Source organism: Xiphophorus maculatus, chromosome 4 (genome assembly GCF_002775205.1).
Source record: "Xiphophorus maculatus strain JP 163 A chromosome 4, X_maculatus-5.0-male, whole genome shotgun sequence".
Taxonomy (NCBI): Eukaryota; Metazoa; Chordata; class Actinopteri; order Cyprinodontiformes; family Poeciliidae; genus Xiphophorus; species Xiphophorus maculatus.
In genome coordinates this window covers 19,066,895-19,090,050 of record NC_036446.1, presented here as the reverse complement: position 1 = coordinate 19,090,050, position 23,156 = coordinate 19,066,895, and the positions used below count along the sequence as shown (strand labels likewise).

The following is a 23,156-nucleotide window of genomic DNA, read 5'->3' as shown; positions in this document are numbered from 1 at the left end:
GAGGTCAGAAAATCTGCAGCCCTGTAAGCTTTACTTGGGTCAGTTTAGGTCAGTGTATAATATTCAACAAGAAAAAGACTGGGAAAAAAATGTAATCCATGTAAGAGTTCCAAAGGAAAAACCAGTGCTAAGCAGAACAAACATAATAGCCAAACACATCATTTCTAGTTGTGTGCACCTGAAAAAAGTGCAGGAGTAGCAACTGAATAAATGAGATAATCCTTTACAAAGTGGTTATTTGTTGTTAACTCTGTTTATCTTGATGAAAGACTAGAAACAGAAGAAGCCTGTATGGAGTAAATGCTTTTTCACAACACTGCATATGAACACAGTTTTGCTTTGTTTGTCAATGTAATCTCACATAGGTAAAATCAATTGGCCTCCTTTACCCAAGCTGCCACACAATTAACTGTTCATGGCTCTCTTTGCTTCCCTTAGACCTCTAGAGGAAGCGGGAAGGTGCACAGCTTTGGCAAGAGGGATCACGCTATTAAAAGAAACCTCAACATCCCAGTGGTAGTAAGGGGCTGGCTCTACAAACAGGTGAGCACAAATTCTCCTCACATTTCACAGAAGTCATGAAAAAGATAAAAACGCAACAGCTACAGAAATGAGAAAAATCTAGAATCTTTGTATCAAACTCTGCAAGACAAAAAAAAGCAGTGGTGTGCAATTATTGCTTTAATGATATGCACATAGCCTTCCCCACTCACTTTTACTAACAAGCAAACTATTCCCAAGCTGCTTCTTAATTAAAATGTGACTTGAAATTCTCTCCTGGTAGGAAGACCTCTAAACACACTGCGCTTTATTTTCCCCCTTCACCTCCAGGACAGCTCTGGAATGCGGCTGTGGAAACGGAAGTGGTTTGTTTTGTCAGACTACTGCTTGTTTTACTACAAAGGTGAGTCTGTGAAAAGTGCACTTTGTCAGAGTTTAAAAGATAGCAGTGAAATAAAGCGCAGAGACCCTCGGTGATCTCCTCTGCTGTCATTTAGAATAATGTCCCTCTGTTATTACCTATGTGGCATCCTTGGCTTCCATCCACGCTCAACTTTTCCTACCTTATCAACTTGAAGTTCTTTATTACAGAATTTAATCTCTGCTTGTGTTGCTGTGGACTCAGCCCCTTCTTCTCCATTAATCTTCCTGAATAATAGATAAACCGCATGCCCCATTGTGGCACATGCTAGCACATGGCCTCGTGGAGACAGCTGTCCCCCATGACTTATGTCTCACTCATTTTCCTGCTGTTTGTGAAGCTGTAATTGCCCATAAACACCAGACAAGCTTTAGCCTGAAGACACTGTTTGAACAATGCTCTATATTTATGTGTGTTTCTGTGTTTGTAACAGACAGCCGAGAGGAAACGGTGCTGGGAAGCATCCCTCTGCCCAGTTATGTCATTGCACCAGTGGAGCCAGAGGACCACATAAACCGCAAATATGCTTTCAAGGTAACACCGAAGCGGAATCGGCCCTGTTCTGTTTATAACTGTCCTGAACATGTGTAACTTGGAAGGTCGTTCAAATTGTAGCTTTAAGTCAAATTCACTCAAATAAATTCAATATTCAGTTTTTATTTATCTGAAATAAGTGTATTAGATCTTTGATCTCTACTTATTTGTATTCTCCCATGTCTTGCATCCAGCTCAGTTGTTGTTTTTGGTGTCACAGTGGATTGCTTAGTAGTAGATCATCTAATCGAATTAGCCCTGCAGGCTAATGCATGGTCTGCATTTTTTGCCTAATATGAAGAGAAGGCGGGATAAACATTTTTAATGCGCTGCCCATATAAGCACGTGTCAAGGGCAGGCTGCAGGACTGTAGCCTTTAATTGAAATGAAGTCTGCAAATGATGAACTTTCTCCATGAAATTTGAAAGGAAGCATACATTTATTTTTTTTAAACATTACTTCTTAAAATTTAATAATTTGCTTTATATGTAATAACAATTTGAAGAAATGCAGTAACCAGACCCTAGAAAACTAAGCAATGATTTACATGTGTATAGCAGTGTGCTTAAATTTTTGGATTTTTCTGAATTGCACCTTATAAGACTAGGAGAAACAAAATTCTATGATGTGACAAAACCAAATCAATTTTTTTGACTAAATTCCAGTACTCATGTGCAGAGAAAAATGGGCACCTTCAGTCACCTGACTAACACCTTACCCGCTTTGAACAACAAGGCTATAGACCCAGCTAGAGGCACTTTAGCAAAGTCATTTGGAAGATCTGAATACGCATAATCATGTTTTTTTTTTTATTAAATTAAAATAATTATCACCATGGGCAATGTGGAGAATTAGATGGAAACATAAACTGAATCTATTTTGGAATAAAAACTATTGTTAGGTTTATTTTAGGTCCTAACCTGCAAAGAATCAACCAGAGACACAAATTAATTTTCTGCAGAAGTCAAGTAAACAACAAACAGAATAATAATATGAAAACATAACCTTTCAAATAAACTCACAAATAAATGAACTTAGATAATTTTTCTAACAACTATAACACAACGGAATGTGGAAGCCAAGTGTTACACATACATTTGCAACACCTTGATTCCAATCCATCTTAAGCATTCTGTTGTAGATTTGCTGATGTGCTTGGAATAGGTGACTTTTTTAATGACCAAGCTTTAGCATGTGGATAAATTGCATTTAATTAGTAGTACATATTGAGTAGATAGTTGGGAGTTATTATCAGGTGGTCTGGTTGTTTGATGTGCGTGTTCTTCTAAAAGTCTTGCCAGTTTCTTAGGTGCATAGATTACAGTCTGTCTTGGCAACATTTTATTTGGCTTAGAGCTTCATATTTGTTACATTTGGGAAAATTTATTGCTGTTGTTGAATGTGTTCCGCTTCTGAGTAACATCTATTTCTGTCAGATTTAAACTTGATGTGTTTTTGGAAATCAAATAAGACAAAGTAAGAATTAAAACGTGCACTATTTTCACTTGAGAATGGGTTCATGAGAAGGATTTGATTAGCAACAACACTTTTCAGTAATGTCATGTTGCTGGTCAAGTGAGTGTGTAGTTAAAAATTTTTTCCACAATGAAAAACAAAATAAAATGGAGTGTACTTACCTTAGCATGGGATTATATACTACATACATTTTAAAAAATATTTAACATGTTTTTTCCTTACCTACAAAGACTTTTTTATTTTTTTAAGCATTTTGGGAATCCCGTCCCTGTGTGCCAACATTAGGTAGTTTCTCCTTTACAAAGAGGTTGCAGTGAAGAACACGAATGCCTGAATGTTTGATCCACTGTTTCAGCTCCAGGCCTTTCTGTTGCAATCCTTTCAACCCCTTTGTGCATTTTTTTGTTCTTAGTTTCTGTGTGTAAATGTGAGAGCGTGTGCACACAGTCCAGATGCCTATGAGTTGTCTCTTGAGCTTCACGGCATACAATGGAATTTGTATGATAATTGCAGCTTTTGAAATATTAATCTTACCTTCAGCCTGTTCCCCATCTCCTCCCCCGTTCAAGTCGAGGAGTATATATATATATACTGTATAAGGTTAGATTAGATAATGAGACAGGGTTCTGCTCTACCACCTTGTACTGAACAGCTCCTTCAACCTCCTTCAGCTTTTCTTTGAGACATCATATTTAAGGGTAAAGTTAATTTTTAATTATTTAACGAGCTTGATATATCCTTTACTGCTCAGAATGCATGACCACAGCTTAGAGAAAGGGATGTTACTTAATGTTAAAGCTTCTAAAATGTATTGTGATTTACAAACTGAAAAAACCCCCGTAATGTAGTAGGAAAAAAATATCAAACTCAAGATGGTGCAATAGTCTTGAGTCTTCCCTTATTTCTTTATAGTTTGTTTCCAAGCAGTCAAACCTTCTTGTGATATTTTAAAATGCTCTTGATCAACAGTTCCTCAGGCTCTCTGAAGGTTTTTCAAAGTTTTTCCCTTGGACTTTGGCTGCCTTTGTATTCAGCTTGAGTTTATTTTTGTTTGATGAGCCACCCAACTCTGACCTATGAATTGTTCCAGGAAGAAAAAGAATACTTTGGCACTTTGTCAATAGCAATCTATCACAAATATAGAATTTGTTCCCACTTTTTAAGCTGAACTGTTACCCATTCTTGCTTTCTGTGACACCACAGCTGGATCCATTTTCTGTTCTCTCTATCTGAGTCAGCACTGATCAGCTGTAACTTCCTGTTGTTTTCTGTTCTCTTATTTTTGCTCATCTCGCTGTGTTTCTCTCATTCCCTGTTGGTCAATTGCCTTCCATTGTGATCCGGTGTGTTTGCGTGGGCGGAGTGAGTACTGTTCTCTGCAGGCGGCTGTCCTGAGTCCCACAGGCTTCCTGTCTTGCATGAATAGGTATTTGATTTCACTTTAGACTCATTGGTAGAACACCATCCTCACCTCATTTCACTCCATATCCTGCCACTAGCCGCTGAGTGCGCATTTTCAAATGTGCATTTAGGCCTTACCATAAGCAAGCATGACTGCAGCGAGTCATCTGTGAGACAATGCCAGAGTGCATCTGACTTTCGTCAATTTTAATATAGTTTGCCTGCAGACAAACAGGTCTCTTGTTTGCAGTCAAGTCTCTGTCTATTTAGACAGTGGCACATTTGTTTGTTACTTTGGTGTTGCATCTGAGTAAATACGAAAGATCCTGACTATCATTCAAATAAGAATTGGGCACCAAGTTTATGGAATACAGTCATATGAGTGAAAGTCAATGCTTGATTTATTTAAAGTTCGAAATCCTGCTTTGTGACGTTGGAAACGTGGAATGTTCTGGTATGTTTAGTCATCCATGTTCCAGTGAAAAAGCCAGTGTGAATTGATGGAAACTGGCCGGCCCAGGATGAAGCTTTTTGATTTGCTGATCACATTCAGCACTAACAGTATCAATTTCAGAGGCTCTGGTATTTGTCTTGTCATGTCCCTTGTTCCTTATCGCTTTTCATCATTATGGTTGGGTGGTTGGCCCAGTTCCATCTGTGTCTGCCACTCTTCTCTGCAAATTCATTGCATTTTGTTGCATTTGTGTTGCTATCAGCAATCTATCTTATGCTGTATATTCAATAAATTTGATTGTTTGAAAATGTAATATCCACTTTTATGTTATCATGTGAGATATTAACATCATTCACACAGTGCTTCACTAAACTTTAACAATTTTTTATAGGGCTACTTATATTCCGCATTTATCAGCAACCATGATGGAAATATATAAGTAAAATATTTTTTAGCTCTAGTATTATACTTACTTTGTCAACCTTTATCAAAGTACATTTATTTACTCCACAAATACATTTATTTGTGTGTGGGGGGGCTTTGTTAAGATAAAACTTAAGATGAGGCTCCTGAACTTTTTTCTCCAGAATCTTTTTTATGTACACAGATCTCCACCCACCACAGCATTGAAGTACAGAATGGGCTTATAAATGTGGAAATAAGGCTAATAAGCCTGAAATTACTGTTGTTGTAAACTGCGAGAGTGAATTTTAAATTAACTGAGCCCACCCTAACTCCTCACTGTTGTAGAAAGATAAAAAAGCATAGCACAATACCTAAAGTGATGATCTGTTTACTATCTTTAAAGTTTTTGTGGCTACAGTGAACCTTACTTCATTATTGCTTGTTCTCCTTCAACAAAACTCCACCTTTAGTTCATCTTCCAGGGCCAGTTGTGGTGTAGATTTTTACCAACTTTTGTCTAACTTAGTCCTACTTTATGCATTAGAAAAACACAGGAGAGGAGAAAAACTACCCCAGAAAATCATTGTGGTTCCTGAAGTGAAAATGCACCTTGAGATTTAGCTTTTTGATAAGATAAACACTGTGTTTAGTATAAAATAAGGTTTAATATGTCAGAAAATAATATATAACAGAATAGTAAATAAACCCAACTGCTAAGGGGATGGGGAAATTATGTGAAGTCGACTTTTTTGAGTTCATATTATATGTACCTGGAGTATTGCTTTGTTTTTTCATGCATGTTTGGGGAATCCTTGAGTCTCCTGTAGACCTAAACACTTGCTCCCACAAAGCACCAACTACAGTATTTCCTCATAGTTTCCCCTTGGAGCTGCAGTTCTCGGTTGAGCGTCTGCCTCACAGAGGATCTTTCCCCTTCCCTACTCAGTTCCACCAGACTAGCGGCAGCAGCAATTCGCAAACACCTGGTGGTCTGCTGAGCTCATCATACAAACTTCTCAATCCAAGCTTCCTAAGAATGGTTGTGAACATCATAGCAGAAAGCCATTGTTGTGATAGCATATAAAGACAGAGGTTCAGAAAAAGGGGGAGTTTCTTAAAGAAACAGGCCAATTTCAAGAAGTCAAATTTCAAAGTCAGATTTTATGTTATGTTTGATATACAGCAGCAACAACTGAAGATAACATGCTTTCTTGACTGTGCTATAAAACGGCACTATGTGTCTGCAAAATAATACCACCCCTTTTAGTATGGCAGATGATCTCTAATTCTGTGAGCCTGTTTCGCTTCTGGTATCAAATACAATCTAGGCATTTTAAAAATATGTTTTTGGGGGCGGAAAATGTGTTTCAGCAAGACAATGACATCAGAACAAATTTCTATAGTGAACCTGGGTGGGCTCAAGAGAAAATAAGATAGAACCCTGGACTCTGGATGTCCTTTTGTAAGGAATTTGGTCAAAATGCTTCTCTCTGAATGCCCCAACCCTGTGAAATATTGCAGGACAAACTTTGCCTTATCACATCTGCAAACAGTATGGCTCATTATGGCTAATAATTTTTTTTCTTAACGTATAATACCCCTCCCCCCCAACTGCATAAATGTACTCAAGTTAAATATTAAAATGTTCTAAACTTTTCAGTCAGCTATGCTTTAAATTTGAAGCATTTCATTAAAGTTATAGAGTTCTATTATTTATGTGTTGATGTTTTAGCCTTTATTATTTTCTTGCATTTTCTATTTAGCATAGAGCTGGACTCAATAGGGATTCATCTTCTGAGAAAAATAATGCAGAACAAGTTAAAATGTTAAACAAAAAGTTGAAAAATATTACTGTGGAGATAAAAGTCCTGAAATCAGATATTACTGAAAAGCTTTTTGTATTTGTGACCCACATAAAGGAAGGTGAAATTAGTGATAGTATATGGACATTTATAGCAGAGTGAACAGTAGTTGCTAACAAACAACAATGGCTGTGAAATTGAGCCAGAAGCTGCTGATTGTTCCTTTGGTGTGATAACGGGGTGGAGGTTGTAGGGCTCAGTAGCAGTATGCTAGCTATTGGTTATTGCAAATTTATTTCACCGCAGAGAAAATAAAAAAGGCAAGGTATTTTTTTAGATATTTTCATAGTACGAGTATTGTGTGTGCTCTAAAACAGGTAAAAAGAGCATATTCCATTTTCTTTGTATTTTTTTTTCTTGTTTGCTCCAAGTTTTGTTCTCTAGAAGGATTGCAAATGCTTTACTGGAAATCAGAGGGGAAACGATGTGTGTTGTCTTTTTTTTCCTTCCAAGAAGCAGCAAACTTTCTTATTGCTTCTGCTGCAGCGCTTTTGCTCCTCATGTAAAAGCTCTTATAAAATTTCTCTGCAAACTCCTGAGTTTAAAGGTCTCAGTGAAGTTTTTCACTCATCATCCTCTCTGACAGAATCAGGAAAAGAAAAATCTCTTATACCTTCCCTCTATTTCTGCCCTCCTCTCATATCTCCCCTTTTGACAGGCAACCCACACTGGAATGCGCTCCTACATTTACAATAAGAACTCTGTGATTGGCTCACAGGCGGAACACTGCGGGATGCGGACATATTTCTTCAGCGCGGACACACAGGAGGACATGAATGGTTGGATCCGGGCCATGAACCAGGCTGCGCTAATGCAGCAGAGTCACACTATAAAGAGGTTGGTCCCGCTCTCTGCTTGTTTCTGTGATTGGTTGGACGTTTGCTGGTGCTAACACAATCCGTGAAGCATCGTTTCTACAGACTGAAAAGGGATTGTAGAGCTGTGTAAAAAAAAAAAAAAGTCCAGCATAAAAAGAAAATCAGTTTTAAAAATAACTATTTCATTCTTTACAAGTAAAACTTGATATAGTGTTTTGTTCTTGGTTGTAATTTATTTAGTTTTACTATAAAAATATCCAATACTGCGAGCAAAACCCTGCCCAGTAACCCTGAGACACAATTATGTTTTGCTATATAGAAAACTCTGTTTGTCGTATGCAGTTAACAGTTGTGGTTAGGGGGAAGTCACAAGTTTTTTTTTTTTTTTTTTTTGTGCATCTTACTAAACCTTCACAATGGATTGCAAAAGAATCTCCCGTAGTCATCCTAGCCTTTCACAGCAAGAATGCTGCTATGAAAAATGTTCCCTGAACCACATTTATACCTCTGTAATCAGCAAGATGCACTGCTTCAAATCTTCTAGGCAATATTGCCACCTGGAGACCAATATGAGTCAGTGCTTCAGAGTTTTTGTGTATTTTTCTGGGAAAAGGAATAAATGCTGTAAAAACTATATTGCTACTAGAAGGTCAATGCTTATTTAGAAATAGCTATGTTTTATTGCTTTTTTACACCACATTTTTAAATTGATTAATTGTAAAATAAATATATAAAGAAATTATTAATAGGTGGTTCTATCAGAGACAACAATTCTCTGGACCAGAGGTGTTTCATGAAGACAAATTGACAGTCATTTCATTGAATTACTATGTAATCATTGCTCTCTCTATGTTAAGCATGTCATTATGTGGACAGAGATCTAATCAACTTCTCCTTATATTTGGCCTTGTTCTGCGACACTAAGGTGCCTCATGACAAAGACCATCACAGTTTGTTGATGACTGGGCTATGTGGCCACAGACCAGTGAAGATGTCTGTGATAATCACTGTCCAAAGCAACAACAGGCACAAGAGCATGAGAACTGGATCCGAAAACAAGGGAGGAAGGCGGCCTGTTGTGATGAATCATGTTTACTTAAAGGTCACATGATTGGCTGCATAATTGTGTGTTGCTGGTCTAGGTAACACAAGGCAACAGGATACCTTACTGGGGCAGTGTGATGCTTTGGGCAAGTTCTGCTGTGAAATGTGGTTTTCTGCCATCTTCTTTGATGTTGGATACTTGAACCACACATTTCGTTGTTGCTGACTATTATTCACATCTTTTTATCAAATCAATATTCCCTCTTTCAGGAGGATAATTGACGCTACTACAAAGCAAAAGCAAAATGGTTCAGGAATGGTTGGATGAGCACAACTCATCTTTGGGTGTGCTGGACAAATAAGTCCCATATCAGCTGTTTGCACCATTATTTCTGATACCAAAGCACTACTTAAGGGGTCTATGGAGTCCATGGGTCAGGACTGTTTAAGGCTGCAATAGGGGGATTAATACACTACTAGGTACCTGGTCTTAATGTAATGGCTGATTTATGTATATTGCTGTCTGTCTGCTGCCTTAAATGCATTTCAGAGATAATTCTGGACTCCATTTATAAACTTCATCACAAGAGGTTGATCAGATGCCTATACATCTAAACTGTATAATTAGATGTTCTACATCCCTGTTTAGCTTTTGTTAACCTGTCTCACGTTTTCCACAGAGAATTGGAGAAGTCTGGTCAGCAAGCAGTCCCTCAGACCAACCATGTCCACAATACTCAGATCTCATCCAAGTCAGACGGCACTAACAGGACAGACAGAGGAGAAGCTCAGGATAATGGGATCAGACTGGCTCATGGGGATGAGGGGAGGTATGGTCTGGAGATCCAGGGAAAACCTAGCCATGCAGGCCCACAGGAAAGAATAGAGAGACTTTCACCAGACTCTGTCAGTGGACCCCCCCACAAAAACGGACAGCAGACTGTGATACAAGTGACTCTACCAACAGAGCAAAATGGAAGTGTTGTCTTTCAAAGGGGCTTTGTTTCACGGACTGACTCTGGGAAGCATGTTCAGAGGAAAAATACTCTGGCTCAAGTGGAGCAGTGGGTCAAAGTTCATAAAAGCGACCCAACAAAGAGGTCAGTTGGCTCTGATTCCTTAGAATGTATCTCATTTAAAGAACATGAATGTGACAGTGTTGAATAAATGACTCCATCTTGTGGTTAATTTGAGAACTGCACAACATATGGCCACTTTTTTCTCATTGTGTTATTTATTGAGAATTTAAAAGATTGTAATGTCATGTGTTTTTCTGTCTCAGTGTTCCATCCGTTGAGTACAACCTCCCTCGGCGGACTCCTCCTTTAAAGCCCAAATCCAGCACAACAGATGCTACTTATCAGTCGCTACCAAAGTCCCCTCGCCTCCTGTCTGGCAGCAGCTCCCCTCCAACAACATGCAACCTACCCAGTGACTATAAGTATGCCCATGATCGGCTGAGCCACTTCCGCATGTCCACTGACGAGCGAATGGCCACGAAGGAAGGGATGGTGTGGCAGCTGTACGAGTGGCAGCAGCGGCAGCAGTTTCGTCATGGCAGCCCCACTGCTCCCATTTATACCGGCCCAAATTTCACAGACTCCTCATCCTTCAGGGTTACTGTGGAGATGCCACGCTCCATCTCTGTCCCCCCGTCTCCGTGTGAAGTGCCACCATCAGTCCCCTCCACTTTTAAACCTCTGTCCCCACGCAGGCCACACACGCCCTCAGACAGACGCACCGTCCGACCCCTAGACGAGCTGGGACTTGAAGACAGCACAAGATCCAGCTCCCCTGGCAATATATGTGCTCATCTCTCTCAGGTATTAAGCTGGATGCAAACCTCTGATATATTTCCCAACAAAACGTCTTCCCAGTTAATTCAGAATATTTTTCAACTTCTTTACTAAAAATTAATTCTGACTTTTGTCCTGCTAAAAATGTTTTAAGTTTGCAACTCAAACTGATTTAGGTTTATACTAATATTTTCATTTTACTGACATGTTGCTTCTCAGTAGAAGATATAAAAACATTATGGAGTGAACTGATTGAGGTTTTAGGGCCCAAGTAATACTCCAAAATTGAAATTGGAAGAAGAGGTATAAAGTCCCAGACTCTTTGTTTGTGATCAGTATGCATAGTCTGAACTCAACAACAGTGACAATACAAGGAATGGAGCACCTTACTTTAGGTTCAGATTGTGCCACCTCATCACTAATGGAACTGGATTGTCTCTCTCCGTAAGTGGAGTCTCCATGCTTGCATCCCTGCTTGGATGCTGATGGAATCTCAGCAAAATGATCTAGGTGGGCTTCATAAAAGAAGAATGTTTTGCTACTTCTGACACAGGGCACTTTAGGTGCTTGAATTCCAGATTGCACAGGTATTAGTAGCTAAAACCATGAGAATCGTAAAGTGACTCACATGGGATAAACTGCATCCATGTCCAATGTGTGTGCAGACTATGAACTCTTGCACTATGCACAGATGTTACACAAAACGGATGAAATGTATAATGTGGACAAACAAAAAATCAAGCACAAACTAAGACACGGGTGATCAGCTCCTTCAAGCTCAGATGAGAGAGGTTTCTGAAGTGTCGTGTGTTGATTCTACAGACATTGGATGGACATGTCAGGTGGGAGTTTATAAACCAAACAGATGCAAGCTTGGGAACAGAGCAGAGGCTGCTCACATATGATGGATGGATGGATACCTACCTACCATCCTACTATCTACCTACCTACCATCTGTCTGTCTGTCTGATTCAGACATTCTTCAGATTACGTTTTTGTGATTTTCACCTAAATCTGTTTTTGAATGAACAGAATAATCCAAGAATTAATTTAAAAAAATCAATGGCAGATTTGGAATCGTGAAGCTCATTGCTTGTTAGAAGGATTCATCCCCTCAATTTGATCTGTAAATAGGGAGCAGCTTCTTCAATGTGAGAAAAAACTCCAGTGGGGGAGTTCTCACAATGTTATAACATTGTGAACCAGCTTAGACACCCAGAGCTGAGACTTGTCTGTGTTACCCAGTGGAAACATGAGAATCCTTCTTTTCATTAATTGGCTGTTACTCCGTCGTTTAAGCTTTAACACTGTAATACAGGCACACAGTAACCACCGATAGCCTATCATTGGCATGGGATTGAAGATGACTTTCCTAGGTCTCACACAGTGCACTAAATGACAAAGGTCTTATTCTCACGGTAGCTTGTGACGTCAGAATGCTGTGAGCTCACTGGGGCCCCATGGGAAGGCTTTCACGAGAAGCCTGAGAAGGCTCCAACATTTCAGCGTCCACACTTTGATGCCCGTGTGGTTCACAGAGACCACACCCACAGGTGGCGCGTGTGAGTGAAAACTGACTTCTGCGCTGTCCCTTAAAGCCAGCAAAGCATTCAGACAGCACCGCCACAGGAGACGGAGCGAGAGGATGTCCCGCAATCCACACCCTGCGCCGTCTCCTCACCACACCCTCCACATGTGAAAAGTTCTCCTTCTGAACCAATACCACAGCTGCCAGCGCACACAAGCTTCACAACCAACCCAAAGGCTTTGCATAAGTAAACAGTGTCGTAGATGCTATCATTCACTTCAAGTGTCAAGACACTAATTACTACCACTGAACAGTGAGATTCACAATTATAGGAAGACACACGTTTAACAAAGGCAGCCACAGTGCTTGTGCAAAACAGCAATGTTTGTGGGAACTGCTTTTAGTCTATACCCAGCATCTCAGAGGCTGATGGTGCTTAAGTAACGTTGAATGCCTCTGTGGAATATCATTAAGAACTACAGTGTGTTTTATCAGTGGCTAATCCAATTTGCCCAGGGCTTCTCAGCATCCCATAAACATCTTTACAGTATCCCAACCATCAGCACTGGTCTCTTTCTTCTGATCTCGTATTTAAATAAAAATCCTATTATACAGCAAAAATACTGTGGCATGGGAATCTCAAAGGGAACAGCTTACAGGGCTTCTCTTGCTGGTAGCAAACAAATGTTATTTTAAGAAAGCAGGTTTGGTATAATTTATGTGTGGTTAATTAAATCTCTTGTTGTTTGTGTCCTTTTAAGGTTCTGTGGTGGGTCTAGGCTTTTTTGCTAATTCTGTGTGTTAAGCAGAAATGTCAAATCTTCCAGACCCTGTGGTATCTAAAACTCGAGGCACACCTTGTTTCGAAGAAGAGTGGGAGTGATAAAAAGGGAGAAAAGGATAAATGGAAAAAACAAAACTGCTGCGTAGACCAATTTGTTTGCAGACTTGGAGGCAATAGATTAAGTTCAATTTAGTGCGATGCCGTGATCTTTACCCCACTTTTAACACCTTAATGAAGATTACATTTTATTAATTAGACATTCAAATCTTTGACCTAGGCCTCTTCAAGCCAAAACTTGCTTAACATGGCTTTTACCTGGTAGTGGGACACTTTTTAAATATTTCGTTACTTTATTTTATTGTCTATTGTGCCTTTATCTTAATGCTGTTTCGTTCTTTGTGTTTTATATGTTTTCTTTTATTGGGGCCTGCCATAGCATTGCATAGGAAAGCGTTGAAATGCCTTGCAAAGTGGCTGGATCTTAGCATGCGGGCTATTACTTCTGTTGGCATTTCGAGTAATTAGTAAAAAACGAGCCAAATTCAAATCAAAACAAATTCTAATTGACACTTTTTGTGTCATTTAGATTCAAAACAGAGATAGAATTTCTGTGACAATACAAGAAATTTGTATTGTCACAGTTATTGTGACAGTTTTCCTCTGAAAACTGTCACATGACAGTTTTCAGAGGAAAAGAACACAAAGGAGGGCAGAGATGTTGAGAATTGAGATGGCGAAACACTCAGTTCCTACAGAGGAGGGCAGAGCTTCCAGTTAGAACTGCAGAGACACCACCTTACCACAGAAACACTTACTACAGACAAGTATATATGTTTTATAAAATATTTACCACCAATGACAAAAAAACAAACCATTTTCACTTTTCTGCCAAATTCACCAACTGCACAATTCTTGTTAAGTAGCAAATAGTGTAAGATCATTAGTATTTCAAAAGAGCAGAAGAAATCGTATGATTTTTGAACATTAACGACATTTGTTGCAAAGAGATGAGGTGTTTTCTGGTAAGTGCCACAAAGTAAACATCTGATTTTTATGTTTGCAAAAGTTACCAGCTGTAAATTTATTGTGTCTAAGCAGAAAGCAGTATTTCTCTGGTAACGAACTGCCACGAAGTATAAATCAGACTTTTACTTTTCTGTTGAATGTCTGTTTTATAACATATTTACCACCAATGACAAAAGAAAGGAAAAATTCACTTCACTGCCAATTTCACTAACTGCACAATTCTTGTTAAGTAGTATAAGATAAGTTGTATTTCAAAAGAGCAGAAGAAATCGTATGATTTTTGAATAATAACAATATTTGTTGTTTATCTGTTGCTAAGAGATGAGCTCGTTTTCTGGTAACCAAGTGCCATGAAGTAAACATCTGATTTTTACTTTTGTGTTGAATATCTTTTATAATTTACCACCAGTGATAAAAAAAAGACACTTTTCCTTTTCTGCCAAAATCTCCAGCTGCACAATTCTTTTTAAGCAATAAGTAGTACAAGATGAGTAGCATTTCAAAAGAGCAGAAGAAATCTTTTTTTTTTTTTTTAGAACAATAGCAATATTTGTTGTTAATCTGTTGCTAAGAGATGAGCGCATTTTCTGGTTACCAAGTGCCATGAAGTAAACATCAAATTTTTACTTTTGCAAAATTTCCCAACTGTAAATTTCTTGTGTCTAAGCAGATAAGCAGTATTTAAATGAACTTATGTTTTATAATTAATAATATTGCTTATTAATTTCATGTTAAGAGATGAGTGTTGTTTTTTTTTTGTAACGAACTGCCACGAAGTATAAATCTGATTTTTACTTTTCTGGTGAATGTCTATTTTATAATATATTTACCACCAGTGACAAAAGAAAAAAAAAACATTTTCACTTTCTTGCCGAATTCACCAACTGCACAATTCTTGTTAAGTAGTATAAGATATGTTATATTTCAAAAGAGCAGAAGAAATCTTATGATTTTTGAACAATATTTGTTGTCAATCTGTTGCTAAGAGATGAGCGTGTTTTCTGGTAACCAAGTGCCAGGAAGTAAACATCTGATTTTTAATTTGTGTTGAATATCTTTTATAATACATTTACCACCAATGACCAAAAAAAAAACAAATCATTTTTTTCCAAATTCACCAGCTGCATAATTCTTGTTAAATAAGTTGTATTTCAAAAGAGCAGAAGAAATCTTATGTTTTTAGAACAATAACAATATATGTTGTTAATCTGTTGCTAAGAGACGAGTATGTTTTCTGGTTACCAAGTGCACAAGGTAAACATCTTATTTTTACTTTACTTTAGCATACTGACTGGAGAAAGTCAATCCAAGACAACATGCTAGGGATCAGTGACGTGCGGTCAGGGGAGGCAGGTGAGGCAGTGCCTCACCAGCCATCATGGAAAGAAAGAAAATATATAATCATAAAGTAATTTAAATTGTTATATTCATCCGGTGGTTTGTACTAAAAAATATTTATTTTTCATGTAGCTTCACCAATTTCGATTTTTATTTGTTCAAAATCGCTGAATTTTCTTATTTTCCCATTCAAATGCTTGGAAGCGATGCCGGTGAGGCAGCAGCGAGCTCTGCCTCACCTTGGATTGCGCAACCCCTGGCTCTGCGCTGGCTGCTAAGCGGAGAGAGCATGTTGCTGTACGGCGTCAATAAAATGGTTTAAACAAATTTAATATGTGAACTTATTTCCAATAATTTAGCTTATGTATATAATGTACAGTGCTTTTTGTCACCAACTGTGTTTGTGTAACGTGTTTCGTGTAATGAGCGATTATAAACGGCAGAGAACAGGTTCGAGGTGAGGCAGGCAGTTCTCTTGCCTCATGGCAGGGGGCGCTCAAGATCCCAGACGTTCGTCTTGTTCACTCCTCAACTGCCGAGCAAGTGACAGCGAGCTAGGCTAAACGATTCGGGAAGCAAGTCAAGTGCAGCGATAGATTTTGTGAGCTACAGTTTGTATGTGTAAGGATGCAGAAGTGAAACATAACCTGTAAACTGCTGTCAATCTATGCATCTATTTGCAAATCTGATTCTGATGACGTCAGTGCCTCACCAGCTATGAACCTCACCGCACGTCACTGCTAGGGATACCCCACATGCCACTGGCAGCATTTAGGCTAACATTAGCATTTTGGCTCATTTTAGCTTGTACACTAATTTTAACATACTGAATGGAGTAAGTTCATGTTACTCAACATGCTTGTGACTCTCCACATGCTACTGAGTACATTGTAGCTTAATTTAGCATCAATGCTAATTTTTAGCATCAGAACACTGGATTCTAACCGACAGACACACTTTGGAGGGTCCCATTTAAATTTCTTCAGAAATGTTCTAGTTTTTACTCATTATAAGGCACCTTGGTTAAACTAGGGGTTAATGTATAGGGCTATACAAATAGATTCATTATTTATTATTATATTCTGTTTGATTCAAATTTATATTATTTTTTTAGTAACAAAGAGATAAACTATATCTTTCCACAGACTTCCCAAATAGAGAGAAGATCCGTGCCAGCTATGGGCTACATCACACACACCGTCAGTGCTCCCAGTCTGCATGGCAAAACGGTAGGATCTTTTGCTTCTGTTGCCTACTGTAATCTATTTATATTTTTTTGTTATTGTTACTGGCATACAGTTTTGTGCAAAAGTATTTGGTTATTCATTCCATTGCTTACAAGAGGCAATCTTTTAAAGTGTTCTTGATCAATACTTCTTCATGCTTTATGAAGACCTTTCAAAGTTTTCCTTTGCTGTTTGGCTGTCCAGTTTTCCTTCATGATAAGAAAATGCTGCATTAAGCTAGAGTGAGATTTAAACTTCAACCACAACAAACAAGGAATATATGTTAAAAAGATCAGCTCACAAGTAATCAACTCAGAATTAACAGAGCAAGACCACATTTATCTTTATTTTTTTGTCAGGCACAAAGGAGGCGAGCACAATGATCAGTGTGTGAAACCGTGTGTTTCCAGTTCCTTCTTAAAAAGAACTTCTTCTAAATTTAGTTCGAAACGGTTAAAATTAATACATTTATTTTCACAGTTTAGAGCCAGTATGAACATGTTCTCATTCGTGTATCAAATTATGATTGAAATAAAGTTGAAGTTAGAGATGTGCAATATATTAACATTAATATCAATACCGGCTGATATTAGTTATTTTTTTAACATTGCTTTAATGTCAGGGTCCAAAAAAACCCCCAAGAAACATTGACAAGGTCTACTTTGAAAGATTCAAAGCATTACTTTATCATTGGAAGCAATATATGAAGAAACAAGAGCTGTTAAACTTTTGCACAGCACTTTTCTTATTTAAGAGTAAGTTGATAGGAAATTAAATGCTGTTTTTTCTTTTTGCTAGGTTTCCACAATGATCTGTCCATGTTGCTTACATTGCTGCACTATGTTGTGGAGGAAAGGCTAAGCAAGATAGATAACCATGCTCCAAATCTTCATAACTTTATAATGTCACCAAAGGAAGAAATTGTAGCAATTGCTTAGGGAGAGTAACAATTTCCTTTCTACAATGAGTTTCATCTGAATTAATTGTCAGTGAAAAAGTTCTTAATTGTTTTTTAAGTTACAAACAGGGTTGTACTGCCCTCGGTGTCACTTGGCTCTGAAAGCCACTACAGTAAAGCGGATGTAATGCCCAGATGGTTATCAGATATTTTCTCTCATCCCTTTGTACCGTCACTTGCTGTGGGCCCCCTTTAACTCTGGCTTGGCTACAGCCAGAGGAGTTGACTCTGCTTCTCATTCAACTGCGGAGGCACCAGGCCAAGATGGCTGGTGTGCATAGCCCCTGCAGTGCGTTCGCTCACCTGCAACACCACCAGCACAACGGCCTTCTAGGCCCCAGCATGCAGGTCAGGGACGCTCATTCCTCCCTAACGCAGCATTCTGCAGCCCCTGCAAGTGCATTGTGGCCCCGTCTTCCCAGTCATTCCTGCACATTACTTCCTTGACATTTTGACGGACTCTGCAGTCTCTTAAGCACTGCCTGGTTGTCTGATTTTATTCTACCATTCTGGCATGATGTGAGCTGCATTATAATTACAAGCTGCATTTATATCCTTTAATGCCACTTGTCCAAACATAACAGTGCTATTAGAGCTTTGCTTGACTGTGTTTATTAAAACTGTTAAAAGCTAATCTGCCATATTCAAAGCATGTTGCTTGTCAAAGTTGCTTATATGAAGTCACCCATTTTGACTGGTAGATGATGTTGCACCACATTTTGATCTGTGTGCATTAATGTTTTGTGTTTGGGGTTATCATTCTGAAGCACCCATCAGGCCATAATCTTCTTTATGAGCCTGCGAGGGAATATCACTGCTGTTAAACTAAAGCTGCAGTGCTGTTCAGTAATGACAACTCCACCCAGGTTCTCATGTCTAACCATTCTCCATGCTCATGAGGAAATATAGGCTCTCAGTTTGACCACGTCATGCACAGGACCTGTGTTGCTGAGTTGTGTGAGAGGTCACAAATGAGACATTAAAGCAGTTCAAAAATGACACCATTACCTAATTACAATGTGGCTTCGCTAATTGCAGATAGGAGCATAGAGTTTGAAATACACTGTAATTGAGATCAAGTTAATTAAAGTTTTGTTTGTAAAACCTGAACAGCAAATAAAGACTAAAGGAGTCATCTGGTAACCCATTATCCTGTGCAGCTTCATTTCAAATGACTTATCTCTTCACTGCTCATTTAAAGGCTGATGATACTTACATACAACTGAAGAAGGACCTGGAGTATCTAGATCTGAAGGTGGGCCCCAACAAAGAAAACGCCACTTCATCCTTTTTCATCCTGTTCTCAGTATATTCTGCTCTGCTGCTGCTGCCTCCAGCATCTGCCTCCCTGATTCCCTTTTACCTGTCTGTCCTCTGTTCTGTGCTCTGCTCTCTACTGTTATGGTGAAATCAAAATGTCTTTTAATGCATACTTTATTTTTCTAATTCAATCAATATTGAACGATATGCTGGCTTGAATTCTCATGACAACCATAATTACTTAAATAGAAGGCAACTGAACTTCTCTTGTTTTCACCTCTAAAACAAAATAGAGGGAGTTAGCAAAATGTTTAGTTACCTTCTGCGCTTAAGCACTTACGAGTTTAACAGTAACACCAAAAATGGTGGAAAAATGTAGACATCTCACCATAACACTAGATGATATTCTTATTATTCTGATGTGATTTGAGGTGCTCCTTCACAGGACTGAATGATATAAAAATGTGACCCTCAGATCCCATCAGTATAACAAATATTAACATTTATTGTTTCCTGGAATTTATTGTAGCTAATAAGTGGTCTGTATGCTGTTCACACTGATGCACATTCAAAACAAAATTATCTTTATGTTAAAAAATGGCATTACCTTTCAAAGACAATAAATTGAGCTTCTGGCCTTGCTAGAATGTAAAAATGTTTTGCATGCCAAGTCAATTGGCATTTCTTTTGAAATTATTGGAAGCCGAGAATGGCCAAGTGAACGCAGTATTTTCTTTGGAAAAAATTCTTTCTCAAGATATAAATATATTATCTCCAGAGTATTATTTCAATTACAAGATAACTGGAGTTTAAGTTTCATCATTCAGTATTGCTGTCATGACACATAGCAATGATCTAAAAAAGTTGTGATTAATAAAGGATGTGCCTATTTATGACTTTTACTGCTTGAAATTGTATTGAAATTTGAAATAGCAAAATATGTTAAAAATCATCAATCATAGAACACCAAAAACAAACTAATTTATCTTGCATTAATAAACCAGATTAACTGTTTTATTAATAGAAATAAGCACTGTTGTCTGCAGATAATCCAAATAAAAAGTGTTTATCTATGGATAACGTTCAGAACAAAACTAAATCAAAAGATGACCACTCTCGGCTTCTTTACAGGTGTGGTGTGATTAATTTGAGGAAATTTTGCACATTAAATGCCTCAGGTCTAATTTATATATCGTAAATATCCCAAATAAGTTAATGATTATGCATTGCTCAAGGATCTTCTGGCATGCAGAGAAACATTTGTTTACATTGAAAATGGGTTTGTCAGTTTGCCTATTCACCAATTTTTTTATTTATCGTAATGCAGCTTTGTCTACCATTTTGTGTACGTGAAGAACAATTTCTTCCCCATGTATGCAATTTATTAGGTGTCAGTCTGATTTTCTTTATAAGTGATTATTTTCAAAAATTTTAGTGATAAATGCTCATAATTTATTTAATTACAAATTATTTTCAAAGTATTTGGCTTTGTCATTTTCAATCAAATCCAAAACAACTTACATCCTGTTACTAACATGTATTTTTCAGATTAATAAAACCTAATTTCCTTATGCTAGACTATGATGAGTATATAAAAAATAGTTTCAGTTGTAGGTTGTCAAAGTGTGTATGAAACGTCCCCCCGTCAGGTTCAGATTGATGACAAAATGTCCTCCAGAAGACAACATTTTATACCTAACTTTTTTCAGGTATAAAACAACAAAAACAACAAGCTACAATTGGAAAATGGGCAAAATGACCAGCACCCATTGACGGTCTGTTTGAAATGTTTACATGGCTTATGTATGCCTGCTACAGTATAAGAGAATCCTGAATGTCTCAGTGCTGCTCTTTCAGTGCATAAACTGAAAGTGATGAAGCAATTAATTATTGGCAACTGCAGTATATATAGTATATAGTCTATTTGAGAAACATTTTTGTGTTGCTAGTTTATATATTACAAATAATGGCGTAATTCACTGTTCGTCCAACAACAGCTGACATCTAAATGATCTGATGAAAATAACTATATTTGAAAACTTGTACAAATAAACAGGAAGGTCAAACGTTCATGATGGTGATAGTTTACATCATATGAAGATGGATTGACACATGATTGCCTGTGATCTTAAATTAGTGGTAGTCATATATTATAACAAATGTCACCACACTTAACACTTTCAATGTAAAATTGCAATTTTACTCAAATAACTTGTAGTATCTAACCTGAAAAATATGATCTCTTGATCACTTAAAGAATTTACCCAGACCAGAAAATGATCCCAGCAACACCACAGAACACATTATAACACCCTCACATGCTGTAAAGCACCTAGTCTGACCGGTTTTATTTATTTATTTTTTTACTTTGACATGTAGCGTCAGTGGAATACCCCTTTAACGCTGTCTGCCTTTTCCACTGCTCAGTTGTGCCGCGATGGGTGTGTCGATACTAACGTGGGTGTTGAATGAATGTACCACCAGCACCACAAACAAGTTTTAGCTTCAAGCACCACCAGCCATGAGAGACAAATCTCTGGATGTTATTGAAGAAACAGCTCACACAGTATGGCCCATACAGGATGGGGCAACGGTTATGAATTTAAAAGAAATATTTCAGTGACAATATTTATTGAAAACATTAAACAACATAGTAAATGTTATTCCAGAGAGGGTTTGAACATCTTTACATAAAAGAGAAATATTTAAGATTTAAGAAAATGTGCTATTTCATAACTGAAAACAGAATGATGCAGTTTTTCTTAAGACAACAAAATTCTTCATAGAATAGTAGATTCTATACCTTTTAAAGAAACTTAATGATATTAGATTAGATTAGATAGCATTTATTGTCATTGAACAGGATTCAACGAAATTTCTATTGCAACTCCCGTGCAAAAAGTCAAATATATACAATAAATAAAATAAACAAACACACAATAATAATAATAACAATATATACAACTAAAATTAACTAAAGGCACTCAACCACACCAAAGAAGTAGCAGCAGGTCCAATTATGGCAAAATGCAGATGATGTGACAGTGCAAAGTGCAGAACAATATGGCTGTGTGGGGGTGGGGGATATGTATGTGTGACTGCGAGGTTATGATATGTGTGGGAGGGGGGGACGGCAGGCAGTAATGGCTCTGACGGCTGTGGGGAAGAAGCTGTTTCTCAGTCTATTTGTTGTAGTCTGTATATTCCTGTACCGTTTGCCTGATGGCAGTGGCACAAACAGTCTGTGGCCCGGGTGGCTGGAATCCATGGCTATGGATCCAGCTCTCTTCTTGACCCGGCCTATATAAATGGAGTCCAGGTCTGGGAGGGGGCATCCCACAATGCCTTGGGCTGTTCTCACCACCCGTGTCAGTTGTTTCCTCTCCAGTGCTGTGCAGCTACCATACCACACAGTCATGTTGAGGCAGAGGATGCTCTCGATCGTCGCCCTGTAAAAGTTCACGAGCAGCCGTGAGGAAAGTCCAGTCCGTCTCAGTTTCCTGAGGAAGAAGAGCCTTTGTTGTGCTTTCTTCACCAGGTGGGAGGTGTTTATATTCCAGGAGAGGTCAGACGTGATGTGGAGGCCCAGGAACTTGATGTTGTCCACACGTTCCACCACTTCTCCATCTATGAGAAGGGGAGTGTGATCCGTCCTCCTGGACCTTCTGTAATCCACAATGACCTCCTTGGTCTTCCCTGTGTTCAGCACCAAGTTGTTGGCTGAACACCACTGAGTGAGCTGCAGAATCTCCTCTCTGTAGTGGGTCTCGTTGTTGTCTGAAATGAGACCCACTACTGTTGTGTCGTCCGCGAACTTCACGACTGTGTTTAACGGTATATTAACGGTATAACATCTTCTGCTCTTACTTTTTTTAGTGCATGGGCCTTACAAACTAAAAAAAAAAGACATGTTTTGATGTTCTACATCTATTCCTATTAAGTTTTTATTGATTTCGTCTTTGGGAAAAAATAAACATCCATTCCGCCATTGTCTTCCGTTTATTTAAGATTGAGTTGTGAAGGCAAGAGATCCTGAAGCGAACCCCTGACATATCTCTCCCCAGTGACGTCCTCCAGCTCATTCCTGGGGATTCCAAGGTGCTCCGGGGCCAAATGGGATCTATAATCCCTCCAGCGTGTTCTGTGTCTTCCCCAGGGTCTTCTCCCAATGGGACATGCCCATAAAACCTTTAAAGGGTGGAGCCCAGGGGGCATCAACCACTTCGACTTCTTTATTTTTCTACTTTGAGCTCCCTCTGGAAGGGGAGCTCTTCACCTTATCTCTAAGGCTAAGCCTTCCCATCTTCGGAAAGTTTTTTTGGTC

The 23,156-nt window shown here is 38.4% G+C and overlaps 1 protein-coding gene across 13 annotated transcripts in view; it reads left to right on the top strand.

The window, feature by feature from the left end:
• LOC102216416 (pleckstrin homology domain-containing family A member 7) overlaps positions 1–23,156 on the top strand; it is an 80,684-nt gene that overhangs the window by 36,157 nt on the left and 21,371 nt on the right. For 6 of the 13 annotated variants that reach the window (XM_023332174.1, XM_023332173.1, XM_023332177.1 and 3 more), the window contains 9 exons: positions 439–543; positions 832–904; positions 1,356–1,456; positions 7,713–7,891; positions 9,597–10,016; positions 10,199–10,739; positions 16,534–16,617; positions 17,786–17,920; positions 18,774–18,827. In XM_023332174.1, the coding sequence (XP_023187942.1) occupies positions 439–543; positions 832–904; positions 1,356–1,456; positions 7,713–7,891; positions 9,597–10,016; positions 10,199–10,739; positions 16,534–16,617; positions 17,786–17,920; positions 18,774–18,827 (1,692 nt within the window). Of the gene's footprint in view, positions 1–438; positions 544–831; positions 905–1,355; positions 1,457–4,284; positions 4,359–7,712; positions 7,892–9,596; positions 10,017–10,198; positions 10,740–16,533; positions 16,618–17,785; positions 17,921–18,773; positions 18,828–23,156 lie in introns of those variants that run through there. The other 7 variants (XM_023332184.1, XM_023332178.1, XM_023332176.1 and 4 more) reach the window with 6 other exon arrangements.